The sequence below is a fragment of the Sphaeroforma arctica genome (genome assembly GCF_001186125.1).
Source record: "Sphaeroforma arctica JP610 unplaced genomic scaffold supercont1.63, whole genome shotgun sequence".
Lineage (NCBI taxonomy): Eukaryota > Ichthyosporea > Ichthyophonida > Sphaeroforma > Sphaeroforma arctica.
Genome location: NW_014040495.1, coordinates 68,201 through 90,756, shown reverse-complemented (window position 1 = coordinate 90,756; position 22,556 = coordinate 68,201). Strand labels below are relative to the sequence as shown.

General features: G+C 42.9%; 5 protein-coding genes across 5 annotated transcripts in view; 3 read left to right on the top strand and 2 right to left on the bottom strand.

The window, feature by feature from the left end:
• Positions 1-2,674, top strand: part of SARC_01555 (hypothetical protein) — a 4,196-nt gene extending 1,522 nt beyond the window's left edge. Inside the window, exon 2 of the mRNA XM_014304720.1 lies at positions 407-2,674. Coding sequence (XP_014160195.1) covers positions 407-727 — 321 coding nt within the window. The 3' untranslated portion in view covers positions 728-2,674. The remainder of the gene's footprint in view (positions 1-406) is intronic.
• SARC_01556 (hypothetical protein) lies at positions 148-2,673 on the bottom strand. The gene has a single exon (XM_014304721.1). It carries the CDS (start codon positions 2,664-2,666, stop codon positions 1,080-1,082), a length of 1,587 nt encoding a protein of 528 aa, XP_014160196.1. The 5' UTR covers positions 2,667-2,673; the 3' UTR covers positions 148-1,079.
• Positions 2,675-4,300: 1,626 nt separating the features above from the next.
• Positions 4,301-6,924, top strand: SARC_01554 (hypothetical protein). The gene is made up of 2 exons (XM_014304719.1): positions 4,301-5,480; positions 5,881-6,924. Exons 1-2 carry the CDS (start codon positions 5,217-5,219, stop codon positions 5,971-5,973), a joined length of 357 nt encoding a protein of 118 aa, XP_014160194.1. The 5' UTR covers positions 4,301-5,216; the 3' UTR covers positions 5,974-6,924.
• Positions 6,925-7,806: 882 nt separating this feature from the next.
• On the bottom strand, positions 7,807-11,777 carry SARC_01553 (centrin-1). Its single transcript, XM_014304718.1, has 7 exons — positions 11,750-11,777; positions 10,755-10,802; positions 10,046-10,132; positions 9,590-9,739; positions 9,096-9,159; positions 8,883-8,956; positions 7,807-8,761 (listed from the first exon to the last, which is right to left on the bottom strand). Exons 1-7 carry the CDS (start codon positions 11,750-11,752, stop codon positions 8,675-8,677), a joined length of 513 nt encoding a protein of 170 aa, XP_014160193.1. The 5' UTR covers positions 11,753-11,777; the 3' UTR covers positions 7,807-8,674.
• Positions 11,778-12,023: 246 nt separating this feature from the next.
• Positions 12,024-22,125, top strand: SARC_01552 (hypothetical protein). The gene is made up of 16 exons (XM_014304717.1): positions 12,024-12,469; positions 13,757-13,950; positions 14,210-14,290; positions 14,590-14,743; positions 14,985-15,154; positions 15,414-16,447; positions 16,851-16,956; positions 17,156-17,330; positions 17,812-17,979; positions 18,267-18,657; positions 19,059-19,192; positions 19,470-19,627; positions 20,051-20,196; positions 20,548-20,678; positions 21,102-21,237; positions 21,477-22,125. The coding sequence occupies exons 1-16, from the start codon at positions 12,286-12,288 to the stop codon at positions 21,559-21,561; spliced, it is 3,447 nt and encodes a 1,148-aa protein (XP_014160192.1). The 5' UTR covers positions 12,024-12,285; the 3' UTR covers positions 21,562-22,125.
• The last annotated feature ends 431 nt before the right edge of the window (positions 22,126-22,556 follow it).

Below are 22,556 nucleotides of genomic sequence, written 5' to 3'. Positions count from 1 at the left end.
TACTAACTATACTACTACACACACACACACACACACACACATATATATAGATATATATATATATATATATGTATATATATATATATATATACAGATGAACACGTAGTCTTAAGTACACATGAATGTGATGCGTTTTCATACATTTTTCTGATATATATGGATGTGTATTTATTACAGATTGAAAATAGCAAGACGTAAATAATATTGAAATCGAGTTTAGCAAAATATACTTAAAAACTTTCCTGTTGCTGAATTTGTGGGAGTATGATTGATTTACACAGCAAAATCGTCCAAACAAGGACATTGATCGTTAGTTGGTGGTGCACTTTTAGTCGAAAAGTATATCTTGTTGCTCACTGAGTCTCCCGCAAGACAACCTCAAAAATGGGTTTTGCACTATTTACAGGTCTGGCTACCGTGGTATTGTCAAAGTTGCCATGCCCACAATCCATCGAAGCGAAAGACGTGCTATATATGCGGATACCCATCAATGTGGAAGCGGGAGGGCGGCGTATTTCGTTCTTTACCCCGCAAACCGGTCGGAGAGACGCTGGCGTCATCTCGATGGGAATGCAGTAAGTGCACTTACCCGAACTCAGCTCACGCAACGAGATGCCATCAATGTTCTGCGTTCAAAGATGCGAAGGGCGCATGGACGTGCAAAACTTGCAAGGGTATAAATTGGTCTTACCGACAGTTCTGTATCAATTGTGGTCCTGCGATGTGAAGATCCCATTAATAAGTCTTGGATAGCTTTCAATGCACAAGGTTCTTTGACAACCGTTCGCACAATGGAAGTAGGGTGGTATTGTTATCGCAGGGCAAATCAATAATACAAATTGTCGGAAGACAACTGAACGCTAAGCTGTTACAGCAAACGTCTGTAGTATGCTCGGGATCTGTGCGCTGGACATGGCCAAGCATGAAACACTACACTTCATGTCGTGCAGCTGATGTTGAACAACGTATTCCATGCGTTTTTTCGAATGGATTGTATGCCTCATGAATCGTCGTACCGGCATATTAAAGTACCAAAAAGCTTAACCTTTATCGTATTATTCTATCGCTGTGTGAGATAATTAAAATAAGTATCTCGAGGAGTCCGAAATTAGTACACCTTCGCCATCAGCGTCCTCTCGCGCACGTGCAAGCTTCTCAGTGTTGGCTTCGCCGAAGTAGATATTGCCAGCATTCCCCGTGGTCATGTAGTCGTCGTATCTCGCTAGATAACCAGGATATCTCCATATTCCATTGCGCTCAGAAATGAAGGAAGCCTCAATGACTGCTGAGGCTTCTAAAACAGTAGCTTTAGTCGCCTCAATCCCGCTGTTAGATGTGTCAGTCAGACCCAAATGGCATTGAACTAGATGTCCCCTGACAATAGGCGATCTAGGATCGCTATGGTCAACATCACCCAGCTGTACGGTAGAATTAGAGGTTTGGGCACCACCCATCGCCTTCCATCCAAAGTAGTCAAGCTTTCCATCGGTGAAATACTGGAAGACTTGTTCATATGCACTGGGCTCCGTAATAACATCGAACATAAGGAAACTCGTTTTGTAGAAGACAGACTCCCTATCGAGTGTAGTCATCGCTTTAAAGTCATCCACTGTATTGAATTCTGCCACTCCGGTGAATGCATTTACACCTCCCAAGTAATCGTGCTCAACAAACATATCCCTAATTTCTGTCGTACTGAAAATACCACTAAAGCCCACCTCAAAATCAGCAAGTAGCGCACTCTCTGCTTCTGCTTTCGAGCCGAGATAGACGCCACGAATGCGGACGTAAGGGTTGCTATTATCATCACCACCTACACCAAAAGTGAAAGTCGTTGTCAATTCCTCTGGTGCGTCTATGCTCGCATACTGCTGCCACCAGTTACCAACCTGTACCGAGTCTTCGAGACCACGTGCACGCGTATCAATATAGACCATCTTATCGGATGGGATAGTTGTCGTATGAATTGTAACTGATGTGATAAATCCAAAGGACGAACTGCATCCTCCTCGCATGGCATAAAAGAGTTCGCTATTTTCAGCCTCCGAAACCACGATGAGATCACCAGTGGCGTTGACTACTTCAAACTGCTCTATCTGATCTGTTATATAGCCTGTCTTTCTACCCATCATGCCGTATCCCGCACATAGTGAGTGTCCTGCTATTCCGAGATAGGGCCAGGTACCCGCTCCAATAACCGACATATTGCCACCTTCTGAAGCTTCAACTAAGAAACCATAAATACGGCCCAGTCTGTTGCCAGATTCTACTTTAATCTTTCCGGCAATAGTGTCCACTTGTACGTCGATGAAGTCGTCCAGGTTGAGAACTATACCCGATGAATACGAGAAACCGGCGAACGAATTACCTCCGTTCCTAACGACTATTTCTTCATTAAGCGACTTGGCACAGACAACTCCTGCCTTGATATCTTCTACATTTTGAACCTTCACGACCAGCGTTGGTTCTTGTTGATATCCTAGATTCGTTCCTATGTATGAATTAAGAAAAAAAGGGTCCGCCACGCCGTAAACGGTCACATTTGGTGACGCGGTTGAGATACATTCACCGAGTGGCGTAGCTTGTCTGGGTGTGATTTTGTAGGCTTCCAGACCGCCTACAACCGCTGTTATAGCGAGAAGTGAATTCACTACTATCCTACCCATGGTGTTCTTGATATTGTGAGCTATGGTACAGATCACACACGAGTATTTAAAAATTTTAAAAAAGTTGTATGAAATAAAGAAACCCTAAAACATATTTGATATTATAGTATTAAAATTACGTTTCCGCCTTTACGAAATTATGCGCACTTGTCCACAAAGGATTCGTCGCTCTCGTCCAATAGAGAATCTTGCACCCGAAAAAGTATGCTATGGAAAATAGAATCTACCAGAAACTAGAATAAGAGTACAATAGAATAATTATTATAAAAATAGAACTCGAAGCCGGACTGGCGGACGGACTCCTGACTACTTTTTTAGCTTTTAGAGTTTATGTGGAGTTTAGACTGACTGTTTAGACTTTAGTTTGACACTGTTTGACAGTCGAGACTTGCTAGAGTAAATGAGTTCATGACTCTTCGACTCCGCGCCTGTTACTCTTTATAATTTATACATATACTCTCTCCTCAGTCTTGTTCCTGACCCTGTGTCTCTCTACTCTACTAGAGAAAGTGTCTCTAGAGTCAAGAGTGTCTACACTCCACACTCTACAGTCTACACTCGCTACAGACTACAGTCTACATTCTACAATACTCTACACGCCACTCTCTACTCGCTGTATGAGAGTCTCTCAGGCTCTATGTACACAACTCGACATACGTACAGAGTACATTATGTACAGTCTACAGTCGACACTACAGTCTATGTACTCACTCTACACACGCTACAGTCTACACTCTAAAGTTCTACACTACACTATTGTCTATTTAGTATTCTCAGTCTACACACTCTACAGACTACTACTATTAAATACTACTCTATTTACTACTAGTAGAGAGCTCTCTCTCTCTACATATATACTTTAGAGAGACTGGAGAGAGAGAGAGATAGACAGAGAAAGACTGGGGAGAGAGAGATAGAGAGATAGAGAGAGAGAGTCTAGAAACACACACAAACAAAAACAAATGAGTGACTGACTGACTGTTGAGTCAGAGCGTTGAGTGTTGACCGTTGACCTGGGTTGGTATACGACAACGACATACACCCCTGAAAAAATGTCGTCGCGACGTGTATGACATGTCGTCTCGATATGTGTATGTAGGCTTCGATACAGCCACCAGCAGACCTGCCGACACCATGTCGCGACCGACATATCCTACAAAATGTCGCCGCGACATGTATGACATGTCGTTTGCCCAAATGTCGACGTCGTTTTATACCAACCCAGCTGTTGACTGTTCTCTTCAGACTTCAGAAGTTCAATCTTCTCTTCTATTGACTGTTGAAATGTTGAGGCCTGACTCCTGAGACTCTGAGAGGCCGAGGCCCCGGGCCGGGGCCCGGGGGCGACCAAACCGACTACTACATATATGTAGTACTAATAGAGAGAGAAGTGAGTCGGCGTCTCGGCGAGATCGTAAATACGTCAGTGAAGTTAATACAATATACATATGTAAATACTGTTTTTTAATTTTTAGGGAGGCTGAGGCAGACTGGCAACGGTAAATAAGTAGCAGTCTGGCAGAGGCCAGAGGCTCAAGACTTTCACTCTTGAGACTTGAAGAGTGTTGACTGATGAGTCACTTGAGTCTTGAGAGTTGGTGCAGTTCGGTACATATGACAGTTGATACTTTTAATTCAGAGCACACATGATTCCGTAATCCGTATGGACACAATTTTTGTAAATACACTTAACTATTGCAGGCTTGTCGACAGTATGACTACGCGACGACGAAGGATACCTCACGTTAATCACCATGTCCAACACAATGTCTCAATTGCCTGACGGGTTCACTTCACACGCCGAACTGGAAAGTGCTGCCATGTCTCTATTCGCAGAAGGAGCACTTAACCTCGGAGATTTTAATTTTGAACTCAGCTTGCATGATGCCACCTTTCCTGTTATGTCTGATATCAAGCCCTCGGAACCTGCTTGTCCGGATTGCCTTGTCCTCCTTGTCGACACGCGCATGAGTTTTAGTGAAAGTATATTTTTATGTACACAGGTATGCTATAAATCTCTGCGAATTAGTTCCGCATACTGAGCGTCTTATATGCGTTTGATTCACGTGCGACTTGTACAAAATGTAGTAGGTGGAAATACGTGGCTGTATTTTGTTAATATATAGCAGCTGATTTTTATCTGGTTCGAGCACTACACCTCCCATAAACTTCCGCGCCAGGTCGTAGTGGAGAAGTTGATACTCTGGCAGATATACATCTGCCGTTCAGTGTGGTGTGTTTTATATTTCCAGAGCTCTGTATTATATGTGAAGTGCCGAATAGTGTCGTATTCTGTATCGATGTTGTTAATGATCTGTTTCTGTAAAGCTGCTCAAGGTGTTGGTGAGGTTGTAAGCTCATCTTGTATGAAGGAGAATTGCACGTGTCGATTTCACTGCGGCAATTTAACGCTCCAAGCATTCGATTCTCCTTGTGATCACGGGATTCCAACTTTCGTTATAAGCCGTATATGTACCCGCATGGCAAGAAAGCTTCCGGAATCGTGCGAACACGTTGAGAAAATCACACCCACTCGTATATCTGTGCGTAATGAATCATGATAATGATCTGATGATCGTGCTTGTTGCACGTATCAGACCAATAACGAGACCAGACGCAACGCTGTTCAATCCTGATTTTCTCTGGATGTCAAGCAAGCCGACTTACAATTTTTTGAGAAAGAAGTGGGCGCAATGCTCTCAAGAAAGCGTGCTGAAAGGCTCTGTCGTCACACGTGGAAACGCCTATTCTGGGTTGAGTAAATGTGTGCGACGAAGTGCCAGAGTCCGGGATGCTCTGTGCTGGCACTTACACGTAGGTTTCTGTGTTATATTGGGGTATGTATCTGAGGATATTTTGCACATTCTAAGATGAACTGTTCACACTGAGTTATCTATTGTTTTCTAGTGCGCTACACCCGGTGTTCGTGTGCACTTGATCGTACAAATTTGGAACGATTGACGTATGTGGGGGGCTTTGAATTGGGAAGTCTTCGTCTTTAGTAGGAATTCGCAAAGTGTTTTAGACTGCCAGTTCATGTTTTCGTGCATATTTATGCCGTGTCAAGTCGCTGACAGCTACCTGTAGTTGTACATTCAGAAACAGTATTTTTAACAGTGGATCTATTTTCATTATCGATCTTTCACACTAAATATATTTTTTAATTCATCAACTAACTTGTCACTGCTTTCTTTCTACATCCGTATATCTAAAGTGCGACTTCCCCTTCCGGCCAAGCGATGATACGGAAAGGTACATCATACCAACTCCTGATACCAGCTGCGACGCGGACACTCCACCACCATGAAAACTTGGTTTACTGACAAATAGGTTTTTGGCCCGTACTGTGCCTATGCTACAAGAGTGCCAGTGCCAGTGCCAGTGCCAGTGCCAGTCTATTTAATATGAGCGCTATCAAAACAGTCTCTTATCTTTCTGGCCTGTAGTAAAACGTCATCTATGCGCCAATGGGCGTTTAGATATGCCAGTCGTCGACCAGAATCTAACACGCACAATTCGGGAGTTTGTCACCGAGTACACAGTATAAACCAAACCATGCGTTTGTCGCATCATTCTTAATCTGACGCTTGGGCGCAGGATGCTCGCGCCGAAGTTAATCTGCTACCTAGTATGTAGCGCGAGTAGGGAAGAATAGGTGCGGACTGGCGCTATGGCCGAGATGGATTATGGGTAACATTGTGGAAAGGCTTCTTGTGGGTTTGTACTGAGGGTCACGCAGCATCAACCACCTCAAAATTATGGCGAGTTGTGATGAACCTTGTGCTTGTCCATCGGTGATGTGAGGCGAAGTGCGCGGTATTCATACACCAAGGTGCTTGTTGGTCGATGATGTGATGGAGGCCAATACAATTCAAAGCAATTCAAGGGGAAAGTAACGGGGAGTTCGAAACGTGCCAACTACAACGAGGGCTTAGGAGTCGCCTTTGGTCATCTTGGCAGTGTCGGAATCGTGACGCGAATTTGAACTGCGCGAAGTACGGTAATTCCTAATTTACCGAATTGTGCCCATATGTGGCGGCAACCAATGCTAAATGCCCACCGCTTGATAAGTCATCCGCGCATATAGCTATTGGCATAACTAGAGCAATGTGTCTAAGAAGAGTCGTGGCGAACGCGAACATTCCTCGCATCAACACTCACGAAGGCAAATTGAAGCCACAATAAAGTGCATGTCCAGTCTTGGTTGCTATTACGATAAAATTTCCATAGCATTAGCTGTATTGTTGCTGCTATCGAGCCCCAAACATTACCATTCTGGCGTTGTCACTTTTCGGCTCCACGAATAATAACAATTCGTTGTAGTAATCAAGGTCATACGTATGACGTATACGTGTGATTAATTGCACGACGCTGGAAGGGTGACTTTTCATTTCTTGTGGTGCTGCGCTTTATCGTGCATGTTGACTACTAGCCCATCGCCCATACACGGCCACACAGATAGTCGTCGATTATACCCGCATCTGCCGATACTGGAGTCAAGATAAGTTGATTGCCATACCAAAGGTCAATCTCGAAATTCGTATAGACCCTTTTGAGTGTATATCGCTGCATAACATTGAGATGCCGCTTAAAATATCTAGAATTTGAATCAGTATTTGAATTCTGACTGTCCTTCAAACGCGTCAGAATACCTGCCAAACGCATATCGAGCACCAGATGAGTATTTCTCCGTGTGAAAGTGGGTGTTCACTTGTTTGTCCAATTTGAAACCGAAATCGTCGTCGATACACCACCTGAATGAGAGCGATTCAATCCGAATAACATACATGAAGGTATCAGTATACGAATCAGGAATGAAATATACACATGAGTACGTGTTTTCAAATATTCCCTACTGGGCGATTCTCCCAGTGAAGAGTATGATATCACTACTTCAATATGATGTCATACTTATGGAATTGGAGTCTCATGGCATGCACTCAAAATCGTTTACACATGAATGTACATCCAACAGGGCGCCTTCCAGTTATAATTTTCTACAACAATTATTTGAGACCACTAGGACCCTACCCGAGTGTGATCTATCTGATATGTAAGCGCGAGGATGTGTGAACCCGACAACACTCTTCAATCATAAAGCTTGTATGTACACGAGCGTGATGTTATCTGAAAAGAAGCGGAAAGACTGGAAGACACACAATTCTAAGCTTAATACAGGTCTCTTTATTGTACGCCTTCTGCATTCGTCCCGCCATGTACAGGTGCGCTTATAAGAATTTGAAAGCATATTCGACCGAGAAATTTTCCCAATAAAACCCCGGTATAAGGATGTCGATCACTTGTCCGATCACTCGTTTCTCAATAAGACCCTTGGGCCGTTATCATCATACCAGGGGCTGCAGAAGTGGCGAGCCATACCAGCGCTTCGAAAGTCGAACACCGTGTCCATTTTCGAATATCAGAACCTGTAGTATGCATGTTGGTCAAGAGCAATCGTTGCTGCAAACGAGGTTGTCAGGCCGAAAGCTGCTTTTATCTCACTTATCAATGTAAGCTGCTGTGCGCTCTATGCCTATAGTCTCTGGCGTATTATATGTGGATAGATCGACGGTACGGCTGGATTGAAACTCCGTGTGACTGCGAATTGCACTCATCCATTCCGAGCTCACAAAGTGCGAGAAAAGAATTGTCGAACCTGAGATTCTCGCCCTCACAGGGCACGTAATTTATCCGAACCACCGCTCATAGAGTTCGGTACTCTCAGTAACCCAAGTGAACCACAGGCCGCGTGTCACCAGCCAACAATACTGATAACACGCCTGTAATAATGGCGGACCTTCTGCACGTATAAGTGTTCTCGTGCTTCTACTACATTAGACACTTCGCTGTGCATAACAGTAAGGTAACAATGAGGCATGTGGATACAATCTACTTCTGAGACACAGCAGCGGGCGACTATCATGGGATTCGTGCTGTAGGATGTGAGTGTGATGAGTACATACATCTTGGAGGACTTATAAAAGCCATTGATTGCACTCGCCAAACGGCTATAAGGAAACTTTCATCATGAGATTGATAAATTCGTCCTTGCTAACTTCGCCATCATTGTTCGTGTCAGCCTCTTTGATCATTGCCTGTGCGAATGAAAGGTTCATATCGGAGTTGGTAACCAGGAATGAGCGTCGAGCATGGTATGCAGATATCAATTTCGCCCATAAAAATAATGATTCGCAACAATAAGACTGTCACACATACCAACAACTCGGCTTCTTGCATATCGCCACCCAGCTCGAGCGCAACCTTTTTCAGATTCTTTAGAGTAATTTTTCCTGCATGAAGTAGAATTAATTCCAAATTAGCGATATTAACAATTGTAGCACAAGTGAGCTAATGAGTAAGTGCACACGATTCTTTGATGATACCGAGCGCATCTTTAGCGCAAAAAAAAAACAAAAAACACGCAATTACCTGTGTTGTCGTCGTCGAACAGGCTAAACGCAGTGAGAATATCCTGCATACCATCTTTCTCACTCTGAATTGGAGTGAAACAAAACGCAAATGAATTAAATGGGAAAAATATCAGAGTATTGGGATCTCCAAACAAATATACAAATGTTTTCGGGCTTTGTGCAGACTTTCCTGCAACTCCAACTTAAAGTGAGTAATAGATGTGAAATGACCACACGATACGTTTATATTAAAAATAGCCGACTTGCGTGAAAACAAAAACGCAACACCATTGACCTAGCCATATTGCACAAACATGAGAATCGAGAATATTCGCGAGCGAGACAAACTATTACTGAGGCACAAACCTTATTGCACATCCTACAGCCACAATTTCAAGGTAGTCAAATTCTTGTAGTTTTACATCACGATCACCATCTAAGTGCACAATGTGAGCAAATTTGATCATTCGCCGGCTTCACTACAAGGAATATGGAATAAGGACCGAAACTCACCAATTTTCCAGTCATTATGATAACAAAATCCTGAAAATTGATTTTGCCGCTGCCGTCTGCGTCAAAGTCCTCTATAATGCTATCGATTTCTTTGTCTGTGCACTCGGGCGTGCCGAGTGTGACCATGGCCATCTTCAACTGTGACGCATCCTGCATTAGTGCAATGCCAATTAAGTCTCATTCATGAAATTCAGATCGTTTTGTACATGTCTAATACACATAACGACTGAATTTGAGACGAGAGAAATGATCTGCAAGGCAATGCACAAGCATATATGCGTACATGCAACCGCCCGAGAGACACATAAATATTGAATGAGGGTACATGGATATGAGAGAGTAATCATGCTTAAGCACAAAGACAAATTAACAAACTCGCGCATGCCACAAGTAGCTCAGAGCACGCCTTCCACAGAACCGAACTATGCATATACCAGGAGGATTCGATTGGTGTACCATTTCATTAGCTCCATCCAAATCAAACAGGTCGAATGCTTGTTTTAACTCAATCTTCTGCTCAGCACTCAACTGCGGCCCAAGTATCTGTGAGCGCACAGGAGTAGTATAAGTGAAAGTGATGCTTTTACAGTCAGGCAGCACATCCATCGATTCTTAATTTTTCGATTCATTCAATTGCGAGTTCGACATTGTTTTTTAAAAGACTAATCTGAGATTGTATGTGTGCACGCATTGCTACCCTTCAAGGAAATCATCGGCCAACTGGGGACGTGCATTTCAACACTAAAATCTGACGCGCTGTTGACTGTGAGCAATGTGGGGAAAATCAACCACACCAGTCAGAACTAGTAAACGATACGCGACAAGCCTCAGGTTATGAGCTAAAACTAAATAGTAAACGCCATTTAAGTCCTCATGACAAAGTAGCCAACAAAAATTCATACGTAGACTACCAAACAGATAATATATGCGCGACATAAAGAGTATTCGGAACATATGAACGCCCTACACTACATCTACCACACTTTAAACACTTTGGAAAAGCCCACACTTTAAACACTTTGGAAAAGCGGCTTATGACCGCAAACGCTACGAATATATGTCACAGGGTCGCACTTGACTTCCAATATATTCCTACATGGCTCTATCCCAGAATAAATAGGGCCAATTTGCAACTGGAATCTAATAAAAAACATCTACCACTAACCTTGGGTGGTACAGCCCTCTTTCCACTCGCTTTCCTTTTCTTCGGCGGCTGCTCGACATGTAAGAATGCGGACGAAAAACGATACGGTCAATAACATATTCTGACATAGGGTGAGTTCAGGTTTCTGGTGATTATATATCTTGATATCTGTATTGCTATACAAATCGCATAGTTGAAATCAAATCAGTACGATAACAGTTTATTTCATCAGGTATCTCCACATTGATAGAATGCGAAGCAAGAACTGCTATCTGGTCTTTCGATCTCTATCAAAAGCGAAAAATAAAGTATTCAGATTGACACTTCAATTATTGGTGTGAAATGATGTGGGGTCGTACGAGAACAACGGAGGCGATATAAAGATATCGATGATGATATTGCTGCTAGCGGCCTTAATGTACACAGACGAGCATGCTGATATGCAATCTCGACGATTGTATGCTAGTGGATCGCAATGTCTGACAAAACTCTGACAATTGCTTCTGCATCCACTAATCCACATAAAACGTTGTATAAAATCGCCACACTTAGCGTAGCAGTTCAAACGGCATGAACGTACGTACTAATATAGCATATCTCAGAGAGCAAACTCATTGTATACCTGCGACAAATTTGAAATAATTGCTATGCTTCTGTATATTTAACCACGAACACTTGTTAACATTTCAGTCCCTTTGTATACTTGCAACAATGTCTATACCGCTACGCAATATCATAGTGAGCGAGAACAATACTTAGCTTCATCAAAGTGCTTACTACCCCCTATGCGTTCTCGTATCTCCTGCCCGTCAACCATAAAGGTATCCGTTCACACTTTCGTGTGCGGCATAGTTTAGGTTGTTCAAACAATATGATCCCATGTACAACACATACAGCGGCAAAATACACGCTGACCCCCGTCTCCATAAATCCATAGCCATTCTAGTGTATTCATGGTTGTATGTCCTTACCACAGTGATCCGCCCAAGTACATAAATACAATATTGTTCACTTACCATCTTGTCAACACGACCACACGTAACTAATAAATAGCCCTACGGTAATGCTCTGGTCGATATATTTATGTATTCAAAGCAAAATATTGGTAAATATTCTATTTCATCAGCAGACAGCCAGCAGGGGTTTGCCGCTTCGCTTAAAAAGGACATATCGGAGTTTGGCGGGGCTGCGACTGGTTGAAATTGACGGTTTGCCACGAAATAAAATGAAATTAAAAAATAAATAGAACAAAAGATAAATCAATCAACATGACTGCACAATAGCAGTGGTGAACTGGTGATTGCCAATGTGTTATACTAGTTGTAGAAGGTAGATGTATGCAGAAGTGACTGTCGCTGTTATAGTTATAGAAGATATATGTAGGGGGTGATTGCCACTGTGTTATACTTATATAGAAGGCGTCTGAAGTAATGGTTGTTTGGCGCATACAACTAAGATGTAGTTTACGGATACACTGAAAAAAAAGTACTAAGGTTAGAACCTCACAATAGTACAATACTCTGATATCCTGTCGCTCGCAATATAAAGCACGATGCGTGCCTTAGCTGCAGCTATACTGCTGTGCGTATGTATTGTAGCACAGACAATCAGTGTTGCACAGTTCTTGCTAGCCTTCTTCCCCAGTAAGCCACCTTTGGAGGGGAATGCAAGTGTTGCCTCTGCTCCTGGCCCACCGCCGGTTTCGTACGAAGACTCAGTGCTGTCCCAATCTTTAAGTATGTAATGCAGCAAGACTCTCAAATGTAGTGTGCATTTTGGAGTTATACGCAGGAGTCCAGGTCAACGTACTCAACCATTTATACTGATATTGTAAAGGATGCCATTTTATGTACACACGGCAAACGAAAGTTCAATGCACTCGATGCAGCAAATCAGAAGCGCTACAAAGACCTTTTCGGGCACCTTATAAGAATCAAACCCTGTGTGTATATCTGATTACAATACGTATTTTGCATACGGATATATCGGGAACGATAGATGTCACAGCCCGGGTCATTAAAGTTGCTTACATACGTATTTAGTGTTTTGGCGAACCTGGATGGAGCGCGACGAGAGTGTTAGAATTGTGAATTGACGCATTAATATACTGAGCTCAAGAACTCGTGCAAGTACTGTTTATTATTTATTAACTTCGATTCTATCTGAGGATTTCGCTGGCCCCTGAACTCAGACTTGCAATGCTAATAGGTCAGGAACGTGTTTTTTTAGATGTGACATAACCAGTGAGTATCTGCTCGTCCCGTCTCTCAATTCGCTGGGATTAGCCCTGAAGCTTTTTTTGGCCACTGTGACAGGAACCACACGCAAATATCGTATCACAACTGTACCGAATCTTCATACAAAATGCAGACAAGGCGTACAACATAACTCTGTGTGATAATGGGAGATTTCCATGCTACGTGCTTCGTTTGCGGTTATTGTACCCTAATTTCTTCTGCTAGAGGATGTACGATAACGTAGTGTTCCTCAGCAGCATCTTCACCTCTAGTGTTTCAAACTACTTTTACGTGGGATCCCCAACTTTCGAATCATAGTTTGAATAGATAATACAAGCACCACGTGCATTAATTTTGACTTATCTAAGGACAATGTTTGTCAGGCGCGCCTTAGCACTCTCGCCAACATTCGAGTTTATAGAGGCAAATATTGTGTAAGCAAGTCACATCTGTCATGATAGCACTCTTGTTCGACGATAAACCACTGCACTTAATGTAATTTTTTGGTAGCGCATTTGGTATTTTGCGTTACTATGCCCTCTGATATCCCTCTTGTCGACAATCGGTTATCGATCTGTAGTTCTCTGATTTTGCAACACTTATCGCACGCAGACTCTATGTAGTCTATCACTGATTAAACAAAACGTCATCAATCAAACTATAGCCTTGCCTCGCACCCGACTACATGAAGTATAGTATGCAGCCGATAACCGCGATACGGGTGAATGCAATAGTAATTTCTTGATTGTTGCAGGTTTGCTAATCCGCCGTTGATCCCATTGGCAGATGTGTCCACAGGACTGGGCTACAATACAAAGTACGGGCGAGTGGTGCTCATGGTGGTGGATGCTCTGCGATCTGATTTTGTCTTCGACAATGACAGTCCATTTGACCATGTGCGTAAGTTTCAGGAGAAAGGGCAGGCCACAAGCTACGTTGCGAAGGCGCGAATGCCCACGGTTACCCTGCCGCGCCTGAAGGTAAATCATCGAGATTGTACATCGTGTGACAGAAACTTATATATGTATATACGTACATGTCGGGTGAAAATGCGAGTATTCTTATGATCAGTTGGGTTGTCAGCAACCAAGATACAGTATCTGTTCTTTGTAGAGTAGGCAACAACATACACTTCTTTGAATGTCATTCCATACGAATTAAAAACATCACGTGATATTTTGTGCACCACTTCATGGCACGTCTCACGATAAATTTGGTATTTATTCATGGATCTTATAGGCACTGATTACAGGAGGTATTCCGGGGTTTATCGACTTAGCATTCAATTTGGATTCATCTGAACTGAAGATGGACAATCTGGTAGGTCTGTCCTTGATGTACTTTCTAAATACTATATAAACGTGTGCATTTTTGTGACATAGCTTGGTATAACAGGAATGCAGAGCCACGCGCTCACTAATGCGATACAATCTAATTTATTTATTTTGGTATTAAGGTTACACATAAAACCCTCATATCTGGCGGCGTGCCGATTGATGTGGTCGCTTCAATGCGGGTATAAACATATCGTGCATGCTCCCAGCCCATTCTCTAGGATGATTATCAATCATCCATACCGCACACTCACCGTGTACACCTCTATCTCGCTTGACGTACAGATATACCAGTTCGACAAATTGGGCAAGCGCCTCGTACACTACGGCGATGACACCTGGCTCAAAATGTTCCCACGCGAATTTTCGCGCTTTGAAGGAACGAATTCCTTCTTCGTGGCGGACTACACTGAAGTAGATAACAACGTGACAAGACACAGTAGGTCAATCTAGTTGCAGCAGATTCTTGAAATGTGGTTCAATCTTTATCTTTGAATCTTCTTGGGAGGTAGTTGGTTGTGTTAGCCTGAGCGATGCTTGTGGGTAGGAATCGTTCAACGCACCTCAAGTACATGGAAGATCTGATGTTTGATAGGTTGTTTATTATTAAAGTGCACGCGTATGACATACTCATCATATGACAAACTCATGTACGTGTCATTTGCACATTCTGTGGACAGTTGACTCCGAGTTGGTAGCCCCTGATTGGCATGTTCTGATTTTGCATTACCTGGGTGTCGATCACATCGGTCATCTCATGGGACCACAAAGCCCATTACTGCCTCCCAAACTGAGCGAAATGGACGCTATTATTGAAAGGATCACTAGAGGATGTGCAATAGCTGATCAGGTATGTTTATCCTACTCCTCAGTATATATAAGCTGTCGTTTCTACTGTCGTGACAGGTTTGTGATTGATGCTTTAGTGCATCTCGAACAGATATCGGATTGTGCTGTATTCGTAGAAATTGTTCAAATATAGTCAGTGTACTTGCTTCACTCCCATCGGCACGGCAATCCCACATACAGGATAGAGCCGCCAAGAAAATCGCAATGCAACTGATATCCCTGTACTTAAAACTTTCATCCTTCTCCCACTCATCCACCAGGCACATCCTAAACGTCTACCCACCCTGTTTGTCATCTTGGGCGACCACGGAATGACATCGGCGGGGAATCATGGAGGAAACTCTGATTTGGAGATATCAACAGCACTATTGTTCATCACACCATCACAAAGTACCCACACCAACGATACCGATGCTAACACTAAGACGGGCGACTATATCTTCAGACCAAGTACGGTTGACCAGACCGATATAGTGCCCACCATCGCGGCACTCTTTGGCCTGCCCATACCACAAGAGAGCGTTGGTATCGGCATACAAAGCTTTCTCTCTGAGCATCTCACTCGCACTGAACGGCTTCGATTCGCGCAGTGCAATACCTTCCAGATGCTCAGGTTCTTGCACGTGAGCAATGCCGTAGTGGGCCAGAAGCTCGTGGAACTGTCAGAAGCCTATGATCGGGCTGTTGTCTTGCATGCCCAGTATCTCGAGTATGTTGCTACCATGGCCGAAGACACTGATGGGTCAGAAACTGCCAATCGAGCGCAAAATCGGGATGGCAATGGAAACAGCGATCGTGAATCAGAATTGTTTGTGAACATCCTGACTAGATATGAGGAGATCATGCAAACACTGCACGAGGAGGCACTTCAGGCCTTCACAGGTTATGTGGAGTTCGATATGATCCGAAGTGTGTGCTTACTTACCGTTGCTTTAGTGGTCCTGGTTATCTCATACGCAAGCTTTTCTGCTGCCTCCGACAAGACACAGAATCACTACACTCCCACTGATGCACAGCCTACCACCCACAAGCAAGCGTCAATTCGCACGGACTCTGGGCGCACCCGGGTGGTGAGTGGTGCAGATATAGCTACCATCGAATTAATCAATGTGCAAGTGTTTGTACGCAGTGCACTGATCTCTTCGGGTGTTTGGTTAGCCCTGTTGCTGTCACGTAGTGTATGGTCACTTGGGGTGGGATATGCAGTCGCACAATCGTCGTTGCATGGATTCGAGCGTCTGTCGAATGCGCTTAAGTGGTGGGATGTAGGTGATTCATTTGATTTCCTGTCCAGGTATGGTGATGGACGCAAAGCTTGCTCGAGCTCTCAACTTCCAATTTCATACATTCCCGTGGTGACCGGTATATCCGATGTCTGGGTGAACTATTCGTACGCGTGCAATACAGTTTGTCAATCAAGTGTATTTTCCAGTCAATTCATTCTTAATTATCAGCGATGCCCTCGCGTGCTTGATACTTGGCCATAGTGTGATTTTCTGTGAAATACCTTTTGGTGGACTGAAACTCATGCATGAAACAACTTCCATGTTCCAGATCTTCCCAATCACTACCGTCGTTGTTCATTACAAGCTTCAACTACACATACGTATGTATCAAGATGTCCCTTCCCACGAAACAATGTCGGCTTTCGCTTGGAGATATAATCACTCCATTCCTCGTTCATCACAACCTTCAAGCTCTATGGATATCGCGTGGACCTGGATGATGCTTTATATAATCGTATTGCTATGCAGTGTGGGGATTGGAATACATCGCTCGTCTGACTGTGAGAGCATATGGCTGGTAAGTTTGTTCTGATAAGATTTCAAGTTGGAATTGTCAGTTCGAATAATCAACTTTAGGTGTATATGTAAAAGACAAAAGTTCGAATGACTCTTGAGTTTTCTTTCACGTGCGCCACAAGCATCGATATGAAAAGCTTCTACTACATTTTGCGCTCCCGAATATTTGATTATTGCCGGTACTATTACATGAGATCCAGGTCATGAGAAGATGGTACAGAACCACTAATGCGCCGTTGTGTATAGCTGTGTGCGTCCATGCGATGATGATGTTCTCCACTAGTTTCGTCGAGGAGGAGCACGAGATCATTTACTACACACTGTCTACGGCACACACCTATCAAGCCTTTGCTGTCTTGCTTGAGTTTTTCAAATGTAGGTCTTTTTTGTGCTGTTGTGAGGGTGTACTGGTACCGTCTGATTTAAACGTTTCTGTGGCTGGATGTGCACAATAAAAAGCGTAACAAAGATGACCATGTCTATCGCGCGCCTGCAAATTATCACTGACCCGTTTAGTGCTGTCATCTGCATTGAAGGCGGTAAAGCAGTATTTTTGTGCTTATTCATGGGTGGAGAATAGTCGTCACTTCAGTCTCTGTATAGGCAAGCTTATCATGTCAAGTGATAGGCTCGAAAGTTGGATACAACCTGAGGTGATCGCGAAGTCTATGCGGGTTCAGGTGTTCACCAGTGAATTATGCGCTTTCGTATTGTAGGTTGATTTATGGGTACAAAGGAAGTGTATTATTATATGCACTTTCCACTGGCGGGATACTATATTTTCCAAGTTGCCTTTGATAAAAAGCATTCATATATCGAGCACTTACCGGAATTTCGCTCCCACATACATCGCCAGCACAACAGCGGCTACAACGCAACCATTTCTCCAGATTCATACCACCATTCGCGCTGATGATAGCAACCAGGATACTACGTGCGTACAATCAAACGGGCGACAAATGGAGAGGTAGTCCAGACATGCGCGTTTGGCTAGAACGAGACGAGCATGCCATTTTGTATGCAGGTGAGATTTGTTTCCAATGGCTCCATCGAAAACTTATGAGTTGTGCGTTGTAAAATATCGCAAAATATTATATGTATCGAACCAAACATCGATATCGCTGTTGAGTATCACTTTTAATTTCATCCCCAGCATACTTGATAGCAATTTTAAGATTTCCATGCCACGCTTCAATACGCTGTTTGGGTATTCACAATATTTTGAAGTTTCAGCAACGTATTGCGCAAGTGTCTTCATCTGTTCAACATAGGTCATTAATCTGTCTGTCCATCTCAATCCTCTCTCTTCAGTATTGGTAGGACTTTCAATGGTATGCGTGGCTGGTGTATCCAATAAGATCGATATTCCCTCCAGAAAGTCGCACCGTAATCTGGCTCACCAAGCAGCATTGACCGGCAAGAACGACATGCGAGAGAAAGGTGACAGGTCACGAACTGCAGAAAAAAATACTTCCAGTGTAGGTATGACGGCTATCACACGCACTCACCCGTGGTCAAAGAATCTGGACGTTTGCTGGACGATAGTGTGCCTATATGCATGCCTGTGCGCCTTTGTGTACCACATGAAGAGCTCTGGATTGTATGACAAGCTCCGCTTGAAGAGTCTGAGCAACGGACCACATAATGTGATTGATCGAATGGTGGGAATGATGGTGGCAGGACTGGTTGACATCTGTGGCTGGTATGACAAATGTTGTATTCTTAGCATATCACTTTTTGATAGGAAACCTACCTCCAAATGTGTCATCTGGAGTTCTAAAGTGCCAGCATGTGAGCGTTGTGTACATCTTGATTGTGTATCCTGACTTCACAACGACAGGTTTGGATCCGCGATTGTACGCAGTAGTTTGGCCATATTTGCTTTTGTCTGGACGAAGTGGACCAGAACATCCTGAATCTGCGAAAACTGCCAATACCAATACTTTCGCATGCATAATTCATTCTCAGCACTACACGACACTGCGGTGTGTCCAGCAAAAATAACTGCTGAAATCTCAAGTGTTTTACAAATATACAAACTCATTGATTGAGGCAGTGCGCCAAAACTCTCATCACGTGCCGCGGCCACTTGCTTGTAAACAGGTTAATAGGAAACTCCATAGTAAGAATAGCCCAGATAGGATTTTTCTTCATCGCATCGGCAAGTGTGATAGCCGCCATGCGGTGTATTCTACGGTTTCAGATGAAGCCAACCACTAGCGACAGACTCAATGAAGGTGTGTGATGTTAGCTTTATTAAAGGAACCGGCCATATTCCGCTACACATGTTCAATTGAATACATATAACGAAACTTATATCACTCACACCCTCACATCGTATATTCCTAGAATTTGTACACTCGGTGCTCGAGTATGTTACCTGTGGACAGTACTTCAGAACTTTCTGTACGTCGAGTCCACAGACCTTGATTTGAATCCTTAGGGATAATTCACAATGTAACGAACCCCCCCCCCCCCCCCTTAATCTCCGCTTTTCTTCTCTCACCGTTTCAGGGTTGCTAGCTGCGCTGATCAACGATGTTCTGTGTGTGCTAGTGCTTTTGGCACTGCTGCTACATCGGACACACAATTTGCCACTCATCCCTCTTCAGTTGGTGCAGTTCTGGGCACTTCGCAAATGGGCGAGTAGCATGATGCGATTCCGTCCAACGGTGAGTTGGGTCAACATAGTAGGATGATGTGTTAGGACGAGTGAGCTAACTACTTACGATGTGTATGTGACACAGCACGAGAGAGTAGTGAGTACATGTTGGTGACTTCAAATTTGTGACCTAGAATAAGTAAGTAATGAGGATATCGAGTTGGTATGAGTGTGTGAATATCTTTGAGTTTATTTGAGTACGTTTGTACACCTTATTGAGTGTGACTGACTTGAAATATGTGAGAGAAAGTTTGTGAGAGTATTTATGAGTTGGGAAGAATTTCCATTGTACTTGCTATAAGCTGACATACTAGCAAATTTCGATTTACCTTTGTTCGCCGTACCCCAGAATTAGTTTAACGGAGATTTCTCGCACTTACTACACTGAAATAGAAGGGTTTCTTACATACTACTTGTCATCTTTCCCATAAAGTTGCCCACAGTTAAAGGTGACAATTTCGAACATCGGTTAACCACAATGGTAGTGTTTTTGACCTTCTGGCTAGGACGAGGCGCCTTCTTCCAATACGGGAATTCGGGCAAGATTTCGACCATCGATATAAGCGGCGCATATACGGGGTATGTATTTGGAATCCATTAGCATCGGTTTGCTATATTAGCAACTATTCAGCAGCTGTGCGTTAACAAAATGACCGTCTGGCTTGGAAGCTTGGAATCGACGTCATTTATTACTCAAGCACATCGTAGACTATTGTTTTTTTTCTCGCAATGGGATAGGTTGATTAAATTTGTCACTAGGTTTTCTGTTTATACGACCGAATTCTGATCCTTGAGATTAAATCTGTTGTATCGTTCTTCAGAGTTGCACGTAAAAATAATAAGTTTCGAAATGCTGTGCATCAGGTGTACATGCTATATCAACTTGTATAGTCAATTGAATCTTTAACACATGTTTTACTTTCGCTGTAGGCTCAGTGAGTATGGAGGGCCGGTTTACACTGGAACGCTTACGTTGTTTATAACGTATACAGGTGTCCTGATGTGGACACTAGCGCTGATACCGATACTGTCCTGGGATGATGACAGACCGTCGCATCAAAGTGAGTGTGTTTATGTGGCTCGATCATACATTTGTGCGCTACTTGATACCATAGTGCTATGAATGCGCGCGCGTGTGGACTTTCAATAATGTACCGGTAAAGAACACATCGGCACTAGTTTTTATTCTTCACCGCCCTTTAGCTGACTATTCCTGCTGCGGTTCCAAAAATCGAGTCGCTCATGAAATTGTCACGGGTTTTAAAGAGCCTTGGACCAGCCAATTCTGATGGGGAATATGTTTCTCAGTGAAAAACACTATATGTATGTTATCATCCCTGGACTCTATACCCATGTTTCGCCATCAAAGCGTGCCCGTGATACTCACTTGATGGTGATCACTCACAGTAACCGAGTGCACTCATTTAGAACCCATCTTTAAACATTCTATCACATGCGTGCATATTAACATCACTCCTATGCAGAGTTGTCATTCTCCAAGAGAATTCTGATGGCCGCCGTAACCAACTTATGTGCACAAACAACCTTGATGGTTACGATCAGCATGGCAACCTTTGTACTACGGCACCATCTGTTCGCCTGGAGTGTTATGGCTCCGAGGTGAGTAACAAAGGTCATTGCCAATTGTAGAATCAGAAATGTCAATTGTAGAATCACACATGTATTGGTATATAGACGGTCTTTTTCTACTATAGGCGCATACGCCTCGGCGCATTCAATGTATACTCACGGGGCGTTTGCGGAATCTAGCTGTTGTCTGCAGCGATTCTACTTGCAAGCTCTATACTTGTGACTGAACCACGACATCGCCACTAAATATACGTTGAACACCCGCATAGGTACCTATACATGTTTGCGGAAGCAATCCTGGGTGCCCTCACTACTCTGCTGTATCTGGCGTGCGCTTTTGCGAGCGGCAGGTGACAGCACACTCGACTGTCCCCGGTCAGCTGCGTCCTCCAGTATTAGCGGGGGTAATCCTTTGGTAGACTACATTTCAACTCAAGACTAACGATATATGGAGCAGGCCCCGTGTGCAGTTCCCTTTCCCAAATATGGCCACTGCAGAAGCACTGCTGCTGGTGACACAGACGGCATCGCGATTTATACAATCTACCACATGATATGCACATTATAGCTGTACTCAAGTGTAATACATACGTTCGCATATGCGTCACTACGTGCATTGGACCTGTACAAACTTGAAACACGGGTGTGGCTTCAGAATGCAAATAGAATGCCAGATGAGTTGTGAAGAAACCTAACCGGATGCTGCTTATGTATTTATAAAGAGTGTTCATTTGATCACGTAATTATTTGATAGAAGCAGCATACAAGTCTGCAGGCATTTATTTGCTAACGTTTACGTGTTGTAGATTGTACATCGATCAGCAACAAAAACTAATTCAAAATTATAGGTAGGAATACATATACTGTCGAGGATGAATGTCCACAGCAATAAACGTTCAGTGCGAACACGTGCTCTCATGATTGAATATAATCAAATATCACCATAGGTACGTCAGCAGAATCAGATAGTATATGTATGTTTATATCTATCTAGCTGCATAAGGTTACCGTGTATGGAGATATAAGTTAATAGAGAATTTCACGGTGATCTCACCAGTTGACGTAGCATTCTCGTGTGATACTGTAGCAAAAATGAAGTTGTATACAAAGTAATATGAAATTTGCCCACAGAATTATATATATATATACATATACATATATATATATATATATATATATATATATATATATATATATATATATATATATATATATATATATATATATATATATATATATATATATATATATATATATATATATATATATATATATATATATATATATATATATATATATATATATATATATATATANATATATATATATATATATATATTATATATTAA

Excerpts from the sequence above, each read along its gene's own strand:
- SARC_01556 (XM_014304721.1), bottom strand. The coding sequence starts at position 2,666 with ATGGGTAGGATAGTAGTGAATTCACTTCTCGCTATAACAGCGGTTGTA.
- SARC_01554 (XM_014304719.1), top strand. The coding sequence starts at position 5,217 with ATGAATCATGATAATGATCTGATGATCGTGCTTGTTGCACGTATCAGA. Across the intron at positions 5,481-5,880 it reads CTCTGTGCTGGCACTTACAC|TGCGACTTCCCCTTCCGGCC; the intron begins GTAGGTTTCTGT and ends GTATATCTAAAG.
- SARC_01553 (XM_014304718.1), bottom strand. Across the intron at positions 9,740-10,045 it reads TGGATGGAGCTAATGAAATG|GATGCGTCACAGTTGAAGAT; the intron begins GTACACCAATCG and ends GCACTAATGCAG. Across the intron at positions 9,160-9,589 it reads TCATAATGACTGGAAAATTG|AGTGAGAAAGATGGTATGCA; the intron begins GTGAGTTTCGGT and ends ACTCCAATTCAG.
- SARC_01552 (XM_014304717.1), top strand. The coding sequence starts at position 12,286 with ATGCGTGCCTTAGCTGCAGCTATACTGCTGTGCGTATGTATTGTAGCA. Across the intron at positions 14,744-14,984 it reads TAACAACGTGACAAGACACA|TTGACTCCGAGTTGGTAGCC; the intron begins GTAGGTCAATCT and ends TTCTGTGGACAG. Across the intron at positions 19,193-19,469 it reads TAGCGACAGACTCAATGAAG|GGTTGCTAGCTGCGCTGATC; the intron begins GTGTGTGATGTT and ends TCACCGTTTCAG.